This window comes from Hylobates moloch, unplaced genomic scaffold (assembly GCF_009828535.3).
Source record: "Hylobates moloch isolate HMO894 unplaced genomic scaffold, HMol_V3 SCAFFOLD_5, whole genome shotgun sequence".
In the NCBI taxonomy this organism is placed as follows: domain Eukaryota; kingdom Metazoa; phylum Chordata; class Mammalia; order Primates; family Hylobatidae; genus Hylobates; species Hylobates moloch.
The window spans coordinates 116,049,489-116,066,374 of record NW_026652280.1 but is presented as its reverse complement, the minus strand read 5'-3'; the positions used below and the strand labels follow the sequence as shown (position 1 = coordinate 116,066,374).

Sequence of the window (16,886 nt, the reverse complement as noted above, 5' to 3'; positions counted from 1 at the left end):
CAAACCATTGACTCCACCACTTTTTACTTGCCCTGTCTTCCCTCCCAGCTTAAATTCCAAGGTCTACCACTATAATCACTCCCTTACATAATACTCCTACCCCTCTCATCGGCTTTCCCCAGCAAAACTCAGACCTGGTCAAATACAATTCTCCTCCAACCCCCAAGCAATGGAGTGTGGCTGGAGGAGAATCACATGGCCTTGCTGAGTGGTCTCACTTTAATGTATGACCATCGACTCAAGAGGGCCCTCAGCACTGTCCATGCTACGCTTCTCTAGTCACTTTTCCACCCTTCAAGGAGATTATTTCTCACCTTCTTCTATCTCCTTTAATAGCCAACAGCTTTTCATTGCATAAAGAACAGATCTTACCTCATCAATCCCAGTGAGGCAGCCAGTACATATGGCACTCAGTGGAAATTGGGAAAAGGTCCATACATGTGTGTGTGTGGGTATGCATGTGTGTGTATGCGCATGTGTGTGTGTTATATGCAGGACTGCTAAAATGCACCACCTCTCCTGGTGGAGCAATCAGAAAAGTACCCCTTCCTCCAGGCTGATGTGACCCCACCAGGGCACATGGCTTTGTGGGCAAAACAAGGGTTACATTTCAGCTCCTACCTGCCGCCTCTGCTCTGCAGGGGCCTGAGCGTGCCACCACCAAATGTCCTGCCTAATCTATCTGCATCTGCACCCAGACACTCTACCTTCTCTCCAGAAATAGTGTGTGAATGCATTCCCTTACTCCTATCCTAGGCCAACCCTTTCTTTTTTTTTTTTTTGAGACGGAGTCTCGCTCTGTCGCCCAGGCTGGAGTGCAGTGGCGCGACCTCGGCTCACTGCAAGCTCCGCCTCCCGGGTTCACGCCATTCTCCTGCCTCAGCCTCTCCGAGTAGCTGGGACTACAGGCGCCCGCCACCACGCCCGGCTAATTTGTTTGTATTTTTAGTAGAGACGGGGTTTCGCCGTAGTCTCGATCTCCTGACCTCGTGATCCGCCCGCCTCAGCCTCCCCAAGTGCTGGGATTACAAGCGTGAGCCACTGCGCCCGGCCTCAACCCTTTCACTTCTTGCTAGATCCAATTGCTTCTCACCTATTTGAGGACGCTCTTTCTCCAGTTGTCTCCTCTTGCCTTCTGTGTCATCAATTTTACCTCTCTTACGGAGTCTCACTCTATTGCCCAGGCTGGAGGGCAGTGGCACGATCTCGGCTCACTGCAAGTTCCGCCTTCCAGGTTCACGCCATTCTCCTGCCTCAGCCTCCCGAGTAGCTGGGACTACAGGCGCCTGCCACCATGCCTGGCTAATTTTTTTGTATTTTTAGTAGAGATGGGGTTTCACCGTGTTAGCCAGGATGGTCTCAATCTCCTGACCTCGTGATCCACCTGCCTTGGCCTCCCAAAGTGCTGGGATTACAGGTGTGAGCCACTGTGCCCGGCCCAATTTTACCTCTCTAAAGAATCATTCCGGCTGGGCAAGGTGGCTCACACCTGTAATCCCAACACTTTGGGAGGCCGAGGCGGGTGGATCACCTGAGGTCGGGAGTTCGAGACCAGCCTGGCCAATGTGGAGAAACCCCGTCTCTAATAAAAACAGAAAATTAGCCGGGCGTGGTGGCACATGACTGTAATCCCAGCTGCTTTGGAGGCTGAGACAGGAGAATCGCTTGAACCAGGGAGTTGGAGGTTGCAGTGAGCAGAGATCACACCACTGCACTCCAGCCTGGCAACAGAGCAATACTCCGTCTCAAAAAAACAAAACAAAACAAAAAAAAATCATTCCAGCATACTAAAATGAGAAAAAGCATTTCCCATCTTAAAATACCCTCCCTTGATCTCTCTGGCTACTACCCTTTTCTCCTTCACAGCAAAGCCTCTCAAGAGCTGTTTAGAACACTTTCTCTTCCTCACCTCCCATCCTATTAACATACCCTAATCAGACTTTCTCCCCTATGACTCCACTGAAACTGTTTTCATCAAGGTCATCAGCAACTTCATCAGGCCACATCCAGTGTTCAAATTCTCAGTCCTTATCTTACTAATTTCAGCAGTATCTGATAAGACTTTTCACTCCCTCCTTCCTGAAACAATTATCTTGTTTTCCAACGCTTCACCTTCTCTTGGTGTTTCTCCTGCCCTGACCGGTAGCTCCTCCTTTTCTACTTAACCTTCAAGTGTTGGAGTGCCTCTTGGGTCCTTTCCTTCAGCTATCTCCCCTCCCTATGTGATCCTAACTAGACTTAAGACTTAAAAAGTATCTATGTGCTAATGAATCCCAAATGTATCTCTCTAGACTCATATATCAATTGTTTATTCAATATCTCCATTTGGATGTATAACAGGCACCTTAAACATAACATGTGTAAGAAAAGGCTCTTGATTTCCCCATCCCCAAATCTGCTCCTCCATTTCATTAAGTGGCACCGCCATTAACTCAGTCACCAGGCCTGAACCTAAGAATCAACTCTTGATTTCTTTTTGTTCTTTCACACACTATGCCCCAAATCCAAATCCATTCCAATCAAAATGTATCTAAATAAAATAAAACAGCCTTCTTCTCATCCTGTCCGTGGCTGCCAGGCTAGTTAGTCCACGCTACCTTACTGGTATCCCAAGGACATCTGTGCTTCCCCATTGTGTATTTTACACACATCAGATCAGGAAGACTAACTTTTAACAATGTGAATCAGATGCGGTCATTCCTCGGCTCACCCTTCTCTCATGGTTTCCAGTTCTTGTTATAATGGCCCACAGGCTTCACTGGATCTGGCCACTGGCCTGCCTCTCCGAGCCTAGCTGGTACTGCTCTCGGGCTGGCTGAGGCTGCTCAGCCATGCCGGCTTTTCACTGTTTCTGCAACATGGCAGGCGTATCCCCACCTCTGGGTTTATGGCTGATGTTCTCAGCCTGGAAAGGCTATTCCTCCTCCCGGCCCGCGTGTTTGCAAGACTTATTCCTTCATCCCGTGTGTATGCGCTCAAAGGTCTTCTTTGAGAGGCAGTATCTCACCAGGTGTAAAGTCACCCTATCCCCTGCTTTATTTTTCTCCACACCACTTATCACTACCTGCAATTTTTGTCACTTGTTTGTTGTCTGTCTCCCCTCTCCCACTCCACTAGCATGCAAGCTACAAGAGGGCCTTTGCCTGTCTATGACTTTATCCCTCTGCGCTTAGTTAGAACAGCGCCTGGAACCTAACAGGTGCTCAATTAGGGCTTGTCGAATGATTGCGTTCCCTCCAAATTCTCTTCTAGAATCTTTGGACCCTTCCTCATTTTTTTTCCGGTCTTACCCACCTCCCATCCCCCTCTATGCAAAGCTAAAACTTCCCGCCCCTTCCCGGTAGTTCCAGGCTTTCCCGGCTCCAGTGTGCGTGGCTCCTTTAAGCTGACTCCGGAACTCCGCGGGGAAGGCGGGGCCGAAGCCCAGCCGCCGCCAACTTGGAGGGGCGGGGCAGAATCAGGGGGCGGGGCCTGCGTGGTGCGTGCGTGCGTGCGCGTTCTGGAGGAGGCGCCGCCGCCGCTCCCGAGGCCGCCGCCGCCGTTGCTGTCGCCGCGCAGAGCCGGAGCAGGAGCCACGGCCGAGAGGAGGGAGGAGGAGGAGGTGGAGGAGGTGGAGGAGGTGGAGGAGGCGCCGGACCGAGGGGGGTGAGTGAGGGGCCGGGAGCCCCAGACGGTCCCAGAGGGAGCGGGGGGCGCGGGTCGGCCGAGCCGAGGGTGAGGCGGCTCATGTCGCCGGTCAGTCGCCTGGCTCCCCCTTCCTCCTCCGCGTTCCATCGGTGTCCGGGGCGGCGGCCCGGGGGCCTGGCCGGCGGGAGGGGCCGGGGATCTGGGAGGCCCGGCCGCCGCCAGGGCCAGAGCCAACCACGCCCGCGGACCAACCCGGTCGACTGTAGGCCTGCGGGAGACCGTCGGGAGGGGCCCCGGCCGGCTGTGGGAGAGAAAGAGGACATTGTGTCCCCCACCCTTCAACTCCCCGAGGTGTCATAGCACAAGCCCATTTCCCTCACCATCTCCCCAGACACGGTGCCCTCGTACCTAACTGCCTGAGAGAAGCAGAAGGTTGGACATCGCTGCCTTCCTCCTCTTACATGTCCCCTGTGTAGGGTCAGAGCTTCCTTCAAACCCAGCTCTCCCTTTTGGGCCGGCGGGGGCGGGTGGGGGGACACACCGGCAACGGGGTTGGAGGATTGGGTGAATTCTCTGTCCTCTGCTGTAGAAGTGCGGGTAGACTGGAGCGTTGCTGTCTCCGGGCTCACTTCTGTCAGGGTTCAGGGTCTCCCTTTCCTTCCTTTATTCCCCCAGTTAATAGGGCTGACATCTACATCCCACTCCACCTTCCAGCCCCTTTCCCGCCTTCTTTACCCTCGTGTCTTCCGTAGCTTACCATGTGTTCGCCTTTTCAGTGTTACTTTTCATGGGTCTCTGCTTCTTCCCTGAATTTTGTTAGGGAAGAGTTCACGGTGTGATTCTTGTTATCCTTCAAACTAGCGGCTTGGTAAGAGTATCTCTTGCCTCCTTAATCAGGAAGTTAAGGACGGTGTCTTCAGCCGAGTTGTGTAAATTACTGCTACGGGGAGCAGATGAGAGGAAGACATTTGTGCCTACAAAATGGGATCTCCTCGTAGGGCTGAGAACCAGAGTTTAGGGAACCTTTGACCTCTTGGAAAAAGAACTGCCATTGAGGAGTAATGCATTCTGTTTTGGGAAGGAAAATCATTTTGTTACTTCTTTGAAGGGTGGGGGTATAAGAAATGAAATAGAATAATAGAGCAGAAGGTGAATGAGCCACAGCCCTACAGGTAGCCACTCTTCTTCTTAGGTGGTGGATGATGTTTTTGTTTTGATTACAGTAAGAGTAAAGTATCAGCTCTTAGATTTAACTTGGGGCTCCTACCTTCAAAAGCATGAAGGGCCGTCTCAGAAGAGATGCTGCTGGAAACAGGATTTGGAAACTTTCTTTGGGTTTCCTGTCAGAATGTGTGGGGGTGGACATGCCTATGTGTAGTTTTTCTTTCCTTGTGATGTAATTTATTTCTGTGATACTTTGACATAATAAGCATTAAATTAGGCCCCAGACTTTCTGTCTTTATTATGCTTTCCTGTAACGTTGTTGTTTTGAAATTATATAGTTCGATATTTTTTTGTAGCGTGATATTTCAGTGAATCCTGTCTAGTTTTCTTGGTGTTTTAAACTATGGTCTACTTCAGATACGATTAGCTGCTAGGTATTGAGGATCGTACATGTTCAGTATTTGTGGAATGAATTGAATGATTACAAAGATGAGTCTAGGTATTAAATCTTCTGTCCTTTTGAGAGGTACCCTATATTAGGATATTGCAGTCCATTTCCAGTTTGTAAGATAGTAATTCTTAACCTTTTCTAGGCCACTGACACCTTTGAGAATATGATGAAATATATAAACTCTCTCCCCAGAATAAAGTTAATAGGCATTTATTCACAAAATTTTGAATTAGTTTTAGGGACCCTCTGAGGCCAACCATGAACTTATGTCTTAGAAGTGAACTGGGTGGAATCCCTCAGTGTTACACAGTTCCATATTAAAACAGCTCAAAAGCCTTTGTTCACTTTTCGTATGGCCTCGGGAAGGACAGTATCTACACTTAATGTACCCCAGAAGACAAGTATATTCATATACGTTGTTCCTGTAGTCCTTCTGAAAATAAATCCCAAGGAAATATTACAAAAGAAAGAAAATGTTGTATATGCACATGTTCGTTTAATTATTTTAATAGATGGGAAGAAAAGGAAACTACTTGCCCAACAGCAGAAAGATACACAATTTTGCAATCACTGAAAAAGGTTAGAAATGAAGATTATTAATCTCCTAATTGATCTTCCAGCTTCCACTCTTGCCCCTCCACCCCAAGTTGATTTCCACACAGCAGCTACAATGATGCTCACAAACTTCAGAACAAGTCTCTCTTCTATTCAAAACCCTCCAGTGTTTTCCCATCTCATTCACAGTAAAATCCAAAGTTCTTACCATGGCCTACAAGCCTTACAGCTGCCCAGCAATTTCCCTAATCTCAAGCCCCTTTACTTTTCCTCTTGCTTACTGTACCCCAGCCACACTGGCCTCCTAGTTCCCAAAAAGGTCAAATACACTCAGGTGTCTGCACTTAATGTCCTCTCTGCCTGTAACCTTTTTCCCCAAGGCAGTATATATCCCTCACTTCTTCAGGTCTCTGCACCAGTCTCAGGTCTTCCCTTACTACCCTTCCCTGCCACTGTTTCTATCCCCTCACCCTACCTTACACTCTTAAGACTAGGTTATACCTATTTTGGCATCCACAGTTGTCGACAAACATTTCATGGTAATGTCACTTGTATACTTGCATTGGACATTATTGTTTAACATTTAAAAAATAATGTCAGTCATAAAAAGAGAACTTTCAGATTGTTAAGTTGAATTTTTCGATAGCTCACGTTTAAAGTTCGGATGTTAGCTTACCTCCCCAACATTTAACTACAGGATGCTAATTGTTGGATACAGAGATGAATTAGACAGGGTCTCTGCCCTCAGGGAGTTTCACAGTCTGTCATTATTTGTATTGTAATAGTTAAGTTACTCCAGATCTTGCCAGTGTTTAGTGTTACCCATCAACTTTAGTGTATGGTTGATGATATTTTATATAAAATAGTGATTAGACATCCAAATTTTCATGTTGGTAATTGTTTTTTTTCCTTGCCAAGGGGTATTTTTAAAAATTGAATTTTTTTGAGACGAATCTTGCTCTGTCACCCAGCCTGATGTGCAGTGGTGCAATCTTGGCTCACTGCAACCTCTGCCTCCTGGGCTCAAGCGATTCTCTTGTCTCAGCCTCCCGAATAGCTGGGATAACAGGTACCCACCACCACGCCCAGCTAATTTTTTTTTTTTTTTATTGTTAGTAGAGACGAGATTTCCCCATGTTGGCCAGGCTGATCTCAAACTCCTGACCCCAAGTGATCCGGCCACCTTGGCCTCCAAAAGTTGTTGGGATTACAGGGGTGAGCCACTGTGGCTGGCAACAAAGGAATTTTTAATGGTATCTGTAATTTGTTTAATTTCTGTTTTGTATGATGTTTTTAGAATTTTATAGCTGTGACAGCCCCATGTTTTGTTCTTTGCAGTAAATTGTGTAGGTACTTAGTTGAAGACTCACAGTTGAATTTTTTAATTGTTGTATTTCTTTATAGTTCAAAAAAGAGACTTTTTTTTTTTTTTTTTTCTGAGACGGAGTCTTGCTCTAAGCCTGTCACCCAGGCTGGAGTATAGTGGTGTGATCTTGGCTCACTGCAACCTCCGTCTCCCAGGTTCAAGGGATTCTCCTGCCTTAGCCTCCTGAGTAGCTGGGATTACAGGCATGTGCCACCACACCTGGCTAATTTTTGTGTTTTTTTAGTAGAGACAGGGTTTCACCATGTTGGTAAGGCTAGTCTTGAACCCCTGACCTCATGATCCGCCTGCCTTGGCCTCCCAAAGTGCTGGACTTGTGTGGCTGAGACTATTGTTTTTGTTAAATAGGTCAACATTGAAATTTTATTTGATTTATAGGGGATGATGACACCAGCCAGTTTTGATAGAAAACTATACCACTGTGAGGGCTTTGCCCAGAATTTCTGGTTCTGGAACCTAGATGGGTTGATTTGGCATAGGTGGGGAGCTTTGACTTCTATACAAGGGAGTGGGTTGAATCACTTGAGTTACTTGAAAGCATCTTGTTCTGTTTCTGACATGTGATAGGGACACCGTAAATGTTCATCGAACCTCAGATCACTTCTAATCTCGTGGTTCTAAAATTCTCTTATTTTAGTTGGTCAGTGAAAATAACTAATGTAAAGCAGTTATATTTTAATATTGGGATACATTTGAAATTGTGAATGTAAGTTTACTTGTTTATAATGTCCCTTTTCAAATTAATTGGTTATAACAATTAATTGATTACACCTAATCATTTGTAAGAAGAGTTACGACCTATTTCCAAGAATTTTTTGCTTATTCTGATGTCATATAATTGCTGCATTACTTAATGCCAGATTCATATCTTATGAAAAAGATTAGCATTAAACAATAAGCTTTAGTATGTTACTGAGACAGAAGAAGTGTCCATTTTTTCTTTTATTGTGTGCATGAAGTATGGGGATTACAAGCAATAGTTTTTATGTGCTTTTTAGTTTTTCATATACAAAGATAATGTTAATATTAGCTCATTTACATTTTGAAACTTTTGTAATAGTGGTATAGATTTGCACTGCATAATTCACATTCTCTCAGTCCCCTGCACACAGTTGTGAGATGGCTGGTTAAGAGGGCACTTTGTTTCAAAGTTAAATGATCTAGATGAGTATTGAACCTATAAGCTTAGCTTTGTTCATTATCATGAGGTTCTGATCAACAAAGCAGTTCAACAGAGAACCATGCCATGGTCTCATTTCCGCTTGAAAATAAGCCTTTTAGAAGTAGAAGGTACAAACATGCATATACACATGCACCAATAAAAAAAGGAAATTGTGTATGGTTATTAAGGTAGAGTTGAAACAGGAAAAATGTGCTTTTATAAGTGGTTTAAAAATAATTCTTTTAATTTTCGGAAATACATGATATATGCATGGAAAATTAAATGTTTTATGAAATAAACTCCAATCAGTAGACAAGTTAATGGCTTTTTTAAAAGCACTAATGACTTATTTACTTAGGCTATATAAATTTAGGTTAGATAAATCTGAAAAAAATTTCTTTATAAATCACTCAAATTTTCCCAGTGTTTCTTACCTCTGACCTATTTAGTTTACACTGGTAGAGTGGTTCAAAGTGTTAAAGTTAACTAAATTTAAAATTAAATATGTAATCATATGTTTTAGTGTCCGAATGTATTTAAATTAGGCCATATTTCATAAGCATAGCAGTATATTAAACTAAAAAAAACTAATAAAAGATACTTTTGGGTTAATTAAAACTTGAAGTGCCTTACCTTGAACTCCTAGGTGTATACACCTATAACATGTTACTCAGTCATGGCTTTTTGCAGTGCAGTGCTGTACCCACTTATTCTGGAGGTAAAAGACAGTTTTGTTCGTGGTAGGACTGTGTTTTAGATGTCTTTTGTTTTTTAACTGTTTTCTTTTTTGTTTTGTTTTTGTCTTTAGAAAAGACAAAACTATAAAAAGAGGCACAAAGAACTGAATACGACTATTTGGATATATCCCAAATGCAATTTATATGACTCTAAGTTAGTAGTGGAAATTTTATTGCTGACTATACATTTCAGATATGTCAGATGTGTAATCCAGAGAGTAAATTCACTCACTGTGTTTTCAGTGATATTTTAAATTCATTTATCAGTAGGATCATTCTGTTCTAGACAAGTTGGCTATATTATAAAACATTAAGCAAGCAGGCACTAAGTTAAATATTGTAGCAGTTGAAACTTAACGCTAATCTTTCAGTTTTACACAGTGAACAGTCTAGCCCAAATCTATTGATACCTTTGGAACTACCCTTTAAATTCCATCCTATGCCTGTGAAAAGGTTGCATAATTTCTTTTCTTTTTTCTCTCTTCTCTTCCTCTTTCTTTTTCTATTTCCCTTTTCTTCCTTTTTCTTTCACAGAGTCTTGCTATATCACCCATGCTGTTCTCCACCTCCTGGGCTCAAGCTATCCTCCCACTTCAGCCTCCTGAGTAGCTAGGACTACAGGCGTGTGCCACCACAGTTAATTCATAATTTCATTAATAGATTTCAGTTTCAGTCATTGAACAGATGTTTAAGTAAACCCAAATTAGGCTCTTTGATGGATACTGAGATGTGAAGGTGTAGTTTCTGCTTGAAGGAATTTATTATAGTCTAGCAGTTTATTTTGTTTGCCACAGCCTGTCATGTGTTTTATAAATCAGTGTTGTATTTTCATGATAGAGTGAAAATAGAATGATACTCATTTTTTACGTAAAATAAATTGTGAACATCTCAAATTCTCTTAGTTGGTGAACAGCTATTTCGGTGGTCTTTTTTTCTAACAGCTTATGAGTATTAGACCAAATCAGTTTCCCAGTTGTTTAAAATAGAGTTAAATAAGAATTGTTGGTTTACTGCCTGTTTTACTTCAGTCCAAGACTTATTTTTTGTAAATAGCTTGTCTGCATATGTATACATACACACACACACGCACACACACACACACACACACACACATGCATGTATATACACACATTGTAGGGAAGTTGTTTCCTGGTTCAGCTAGCAATTTCAATTCTCTGTTTAATGTCAGAAGTTGTTTTGTAGAATGGCATGTTAATATTTTTTTCTACACTGATTAAAATCATCCTTTGCCACTAAAGTCAACTATCTGCTAGGACAGAAATGTGCAAATAGACAACATGCATAAATGTGCATTTTTAGTGACTGTTGTTAGCTTGACAGTTTTATTTTCAAGATCCTCTTCTCTCCCGACCTAATTAATTATGATGTGTTTATAAGGCAACAATAATATATGTAGTTTGCAAAATGAGAATAATTTTTCTGGTTTTTCCATTTTTGCATGTTTTGAGTTTGGATTAATTGGACATGTATTATTCTCAGTAGACATATATAATAAAATAGTCCATTTAAGTGTGATTCTTTCTCTTGGAACATTGGCTGACTTTTAGATAGTGGGCCTTGTGCAGTTTCATAAATACAGGTACTACTGAGTTTTGGATGACATTCTTTACACAACCTAAAAGTAAAGGTGAGCATAATAGAAGCTGGAAACAAGCTTCTGGGCATAATAGAAGCTGGAAAAAAGTCTGACGTTTTCTTTGCACTAGGAAATGTATTTCTTATTCCAAGTAATATGCCCTTGTTAGATTCAGGATCTTTTTTCAGTGGTTATAACTGCTTAAACATTTTTTGTGTGTGTTTAAAGTAATTCATGTTATACTGTGGCAGATTTTGAAAAGAATGTTAAATGTAAAGAATAAATTGAAAACATCCATGAGCCTATCATCCAGAAAAAGTTACTACTAATACTTTAATATACATTTTTCCAGTTTGTTCCTTGCATGTACGGATTTTTTATTTTTATTTTTTTTACGAAACTTAGAATTATAACTTTATATATATTGTTTTGATCATACTTTTTTTTTTTTTCGTGCATGGGATGTTGGTCTCCTAGTTTGAGACTTTAAAGTTGATTCTTTATAATATTGCTATTTTAAATAACACTGGGACAGACGTTTTTTGTACATGTATCTTTGATTGCATCTCTGTTTTTTTTTTTTTTTCTTCCTGTAGGATAGATTCCCAGAAGTGGGATAACTGGATCAGAGGGTGATTACCCTGTGTATAAGAGTATGTGTCTCACTGCACCTTCAATGGCATTGAGTAGGTCAGTTTTTACAATCTTTGCCAATGTAATAGACATCTGTTATATTCTTGGGTGATAATAGCAGAAATCCTCATATTAATGGAGAGCTAGAATTTTAATGTTCTTTTATTAAAATGACAAACATGAGAAAGCTTGTTTTATAGTGTGTAATAAGTAGAAATAATATGTAAAACTAAATTATTTCAGATAGATGAAGGGGGTAGTCCCATGGTTCTGACTTTGAAAAAACAAAAAAAAATTGTTAATGTTTAGAGCAGTAGCTCTGGAGTTAGGCAGCCTGGGTTCGTGTCCTTGCTTTGCCACTTACTAAGTACATGATTTGAAGCAACCTGCTAAATATGTGTATGATTTGATTTTTCTAAACCTTGGCTTCCTTAGTTTTATAAAAGGAGAATAATATCTACCCCATAGGATTGTTGAGAGGATTAGAATAATGTGTAAGACCACTTGGCACATAGGTATTTAATAAAAACTAGCTGTTTTCATTAAATTTGTTTTTTCTGCCAGTCTCCTCAAGGGCAAGAAATATCTCATTTTTGTGTTCTTGTTTACATGAATAAATGCTGAAATGCAAATGGGCTGTGGTGAGCAGTGGCAGCAGGAGGGGAATGGTGGACATTCTTTGTGGTAGGAGTGGCATGTGCCAAGATAGAAAGAAAGTTCAGGAGAAGTTGGAGGACAGGTGATTGATTTGACAGAAGCCTAGGCTTTTGTATAGTTAGAAAATATGGAGATAAGGGAGAATTATGGAGATTGGGGCTAGACTTTTAAGCCATTGAATGCTAGGTTGATAAGTGTAGACTTTTTCAGGAGTACAAGCTTTGGTATGTGGAAAATGACTTGATAAAAGCATTCATTGAAAAGCAGATGAATTTGCTTGTAGAGTAAAGAATGAATTGAGGAAGGAAGAGGTTGAAGACAGGGAATCTGGATTAATAGTAACACAGGTAAGGTGAGATCTGAGGGTTTAAAGGAAAACAAGAGGGAGGGTTTTGGAGGAAGTGCTTAGGCTTCAGGTTTGTGAAGATCTATACAACCAATTTGGAGATTAAATTCAAAAGAAACAGCCTAGGCTTACATGCAGTTAGGCAGCCTTTGAGAGAAGATGGGACTCAGTACACTTTGGTTGTTACTATTGTTTTTTTAAAAATTGAAGGATAAAACATTCCAAGATTCCTATCATTTCATCAGTAAAAAGCATATATTTATGCTTTTAAAAATATATGTGTACAATCTCCTGCAGTAATTTTATTTAGTTAGCATTTTGAGTTCTTGGTTAACAGGATATCCTCGCTTTTAGACTTTGTATTTCTGGAGCTATTACCTTAAAACGCTTCACTGTAAGGTGAAATTCTTCTGCATGTGGTTTTTGTAGCATTTGTGATTGCTGCAGGACTTTAAAAACACCGGTTGTGTGAGCAGAAGTGATAAGTGAAATATAGACTTCTTGTTTGTTAAGCAGCTTCTAAGTAAAATATAGAAGCAAAAAAATGGGAAATTGGGTGTATGATGTTTAGAAAAACATTACTTTTAGTATTCCTGTTTTCTCTCTCACCCCTGAATTTTCCTAATTAAAAACAGAGAGTTTGCAGATGCCATTTTTAGTCATTCTAGTACCTGACTAGAGCTCTACTCATACTTTCCACTTGACTGAATAATATAAAGCAAGTTAGCCAGAGATTGATATTAATAGTATTTCTTTTTGACTGATAAGTAAACTCACATGAGCTGTGAATTGTCTGCTCGGTATCTTCCAATGGAGAAAAGAAGCAACCACCAATTTAAAAAAATACAGGCTTGTGATACTTGTAAAGTGTTTGCATTTTTTAAAACAGTGAGTTGTCATACCTTTCTTAATGTTTCTTTTAGTTTCCAAATACTGCCTAAATTCAGAAATAAAGTACTTATTATTTTTATTCAAATCTCTTCCCTTTAAAACTATCCTTGAAAATATTTTTAAATTAATAAGCAAATGTAACTCATAGTGCTCATAGTGTTGGGGATTGTGTGCGTGTGACTTTTTTTTTTTTTTTTTTTTACAAATACTGTGTTTTTCCTATGTGAATCTGCAAAAGCCCAGATCTGGTCAACTGAATGAAATTTCATTTACTAAAGGGACCTCAGATATTCAAAACGATGATTTAATGTCTACAAACTGTAAGAGTCTCTTTTGAATAAGTTTGAGGATACTTCTGCCTGTTTGTCCAGCAGAAATCTGAACTACAGTCATTCTCTTCCCATCACTCCTACTCCTTAAACTATGGCTGAGAGAATAGCATAGTCCTTAGTTTGGGCCATTCTGGCATTGTGACTATGATGGCCTGTTGTCTTACATTTTTAGAAACATGCTTGCATCTTGACAGAAAAAATAAATTATTAAATTAAGTAGCTAGCAGTTTATGGCATACTATTATAAGATAGTTCATTTAATTTTTACATGAGGTGACATACAAAGTGTCTGAAATGTGAATAGACTTTTGTATGCTTCTATCCCGAAGGATTAAAATAAAACAAAATGAAGTGTACTGGTTGAATAGAATATTATATACATTTTTCTTTATCAGAAGATTTTTTCATACTCCTTTTGAATCAGCAATTTTGAATGCTAAATATAAATTCTTGACTAAGAAATCAGTCATTCCCTACAGTAATAATAAACAGTTTGGCTAGTCGTCCAACATGTATTTATTGAGTGATTATTGAGTGCTTGATACTATTCTAGGAACCAGAGATTTAGCAGTGAATAAGACGTGCTTTCATGGCAATTTTTATACCACTGAAGGGTTGATGATAGTAGAGACACGGTAGAAAAACAAGTAAATAAGATAATTTCAGAGGTCCCAAATGCCATGAAGAAACTATAGCAAGATGAAATGATAGAGAATGATGAAAGGGTTTTAAATTGAGTGTTGTGGAAAAGCTCACTGAGATGGTGATATTTAATGTGGCACCCGAATTACAAAATGCCAGACACATAACAGTATATAAGAAGAATGAACCAGGCAGAGAAAGGGCCCGTTGGTGCAAAGGCCCTAAAGTGGGAAGCGGATCATCATGTTTGAGGAAGAACAAAAAGACCCTTGTCATCACAAGGCTAGGAAAAGCCTGGTAGATGAGGTTGATAGGGAACAGCTCACTGGATATCATTATTTCTCTTTATGGGTAAATATATGCAACCTGTGAATTTGAAGATGGTGTTACTAATAATACTCATTTAAATCTGTAGGGTAACCAGTAGTTTTTCTAGACATACAGAATCACTAATTTCTGGTCCATAAATTATGTTTTTCCCAGGGATCTGCAGAGATAGGAAGGAATTATGATTAGTATTACAAAAAGTCAAATGAAAATTGTGCATTTACTCTAAATAGACTTATACAGATAAAATATTATATATCTTTTCTTTGACCAATGATTATATTGACTCAAATCATTATCATACATTGTAGCGATTTGCAGATTGTTAAGGAAATAAAATATTGTACTTATCCCTTAAAGATCCTAGCATTGGGTTTTGTTAGTTTTTAAGTCTTTGGCAATTTGAGAATTTTGATTAGCTTTTACTTATGTGATTAATAAGATGTCATTGCAGTTGGTAGACAAAAATCTTTAAACACGTGAAATCCATGGAATAGAATAGAGTTTTTTTATAGAAGGGTTGGGAGCCATTGATTAATATCCTATCTGTAATGGACCTACAGGGAGAAGGGAACTCATATGTTTTTGAGTGTAGATCCCTTACATCCTATTTAATTTGCACAGTAAATCTATAAAGTAGATATTGTTATTGTCCAGTTTTTTTACAGGTGATGAAACTCAAAGTAATTATGTAATTTGTGAAAATTTATGCAGCTCTAATTATAGAGGAGGATCACGTGGATAGTAAACGTCCAGAAGAAGGGACTTTTGCAATACAAAGCAGAAAATAGGTGATCAATACATATTTGTATCTTGCTTAAATGTAAACATGAATGAATGTGTAAATGACAGGAGACTGCCTCTGTCCCTATACTGTTTTCAGTGAGTCACACCATTTTTCTCCTAAATGAGTCTAGAAACAGAAATAAAGTGACTTCACCTGTCTTTTTTTTGCATAAATCATACAGTAAAAATCCTGAGGAGAGAAATAAAGATCAAACACTTACAAAGTATAATTTTCTCTTAGGCTTTGTTAACTGAGTAATTTGGTTTTTTTTTTTTTTTTTTTTTTTGAGACAGAGTCTCGCTGTCGCCCAGGCTGGAGTGCAGTGGCGCTATCTCGGCTCACTGCAAGCTCCGCCTCCCGGGTTCACGCCATTCTCCTGCCTCAGCCTCCCACGTAGCTGGGACTACAGGCGCTCGCCACCGCGCCCAGCTAATTTTTTGTATTTTTAGTAGAGACGGGGTTTCACCGTGGTCTCGATCTCCTGACCTCGTGATCCACACGCCTTGGCCTCCCAAAGTGCTGGGATTACAGGCGTGAGCCACCGAGCCCGGCCTGTTAACTGAGTAATTTGTAGAGTTTTCAGCTTTAAAAAAAAAAAAGTCTGCTTTGCACCATAGTGTTCATTATCAATAACATCTTTTGGTTCTGTTTATATCTTAATTTTTTTTGTAACCATTTAAGAATTTAGTATTCTGAAATGAGGTGATGGAATTACAGTAGTCCAAATGTTTAGCCATAATTGTCTACCTAATATCTATCACAGTCTGTGGGGAGTGGGGCAGGGTTGGTGGCATGTGTTTGTTTCCGTCTTCTATTAGAATATCAAAGTGTGTGATTTGTTGCTCAGAAATAAAAACAGATAATTCTAAGTCATTTAATGGTTAGTAGGATAAATGAGGCCTTTTTTTTTTTTTTAACTAATGCCTATACCCAGGCAGAATAGGAGTATGAAATCTCTGAACCCTGTGTTTATAAAGTTTCTAATCCTTCAAATTAATATCTTAGTAAATTTTAAGTTTAGTATTCTTTTAAATGAATATCATAGGAATGGATACCTAAAGGATGAAAGTACATATAGGTAATTGAGAAATTGAAAGAAATCAGAGTACGGTTGAGAAAGGAACATAATTATGATACAGAATTTACCATAGGGAAATAACACATGTAAGTTGACATGCTAGACTGTGGAAAAGGAATTTATTTTCTCAAAAAAGAGAAATGAAATTGATAGAATGAGGGCTAGGAGGAGGTAAATTATGGTTGAAGGAGTAGAATACTTTGGATTAGATATTGGAGCCTACGGCCGGGTGTGGTGGCTCATGCCTGTAATCCCAGCACTTTGGGAGGTCGAGGCGGGCGGATCGCCTGAGGTCGGGAGTTTGAGATCACCCTGACTAACATGGAGAAACCCTGTCTCCACTAAAAAAAAAAATACAAAAAAACTAGCTGGGTGTGGTGGCGCATGCCTGTAATCCCAGCTACTCAGGAGGCTGAGGCAGGAGAATCCCTTGAACCTGGGAGGCAGAGGTTGTGGTGAGCCAGGATGGTGCCATTGCACTCCAGCCTGGGCAACAAGAGCAAAACTTCGTCTCAA

The 16,886-nt window shown here is 40.3% G+C and overlaps 2 protein-coding genes across 5 annotated transcripts in view; one reads left to right on the top strand and one right to left on the bottom strand.

Moving 5' to 3' along the window:
* Nucleotides 1-1,316: 1,316 nt before the first annotated feature.
* On the bottom strand, nt 1,317-4,274 carry LOC116469611 (homeobox protein Hox-D9-like). The gene is made up of 2 exons (XM_032155016.2): nt 4,036-4,274; nt 1,317-3,928 (listed from the first exon to the last, which is right to left on the bottom strand). Exon 2 carries the CDS (start codon nt 3,772-3,774, stop codon nt 3,208-3,210), a length of 567 nt encoding a protein of 188 aa, XP_032010907.1. The 5' UTR covers nt 3,775-3,928; nt 4,036-4,274; the 3' UTR covers nt 1,317-3,207.
* Nucleotides 3,569-16,886, top strand: part of RAP1A (RAP1A, member of RAS oncogene family) — a 95,234-nt gene continuing 81,916 nt past the window's right edge. Inside the window, exons 1-2 of one of the 4 annotated variants that reach the window (XM_058439469.1) lie at nt 3,581-3,645; nt 11,274-11,363. The gene's annotated coding sequence lies outside the window, so the exon portion shown is untranslated. Of the gene's footprint in view, nt 3,646-11,273; nt 11,368-16,886 lie in introns of all 4 variants that reach the window. The other 3 variants (XM_058439468.1, XM_032155017.2, XM_058439467.1) reach the window with 3 other exon arrangements.

Bases quoted from the DNA above. Each gene is read 5' to 3' on its own strand.
- LOC116469611 (XM_032155016.2), bottom strand. From the start codon at position 3,774: ATGGAACGCGGAGGAGGAAGGGGGAGCCAGGCGACTGACCGGCGACAT.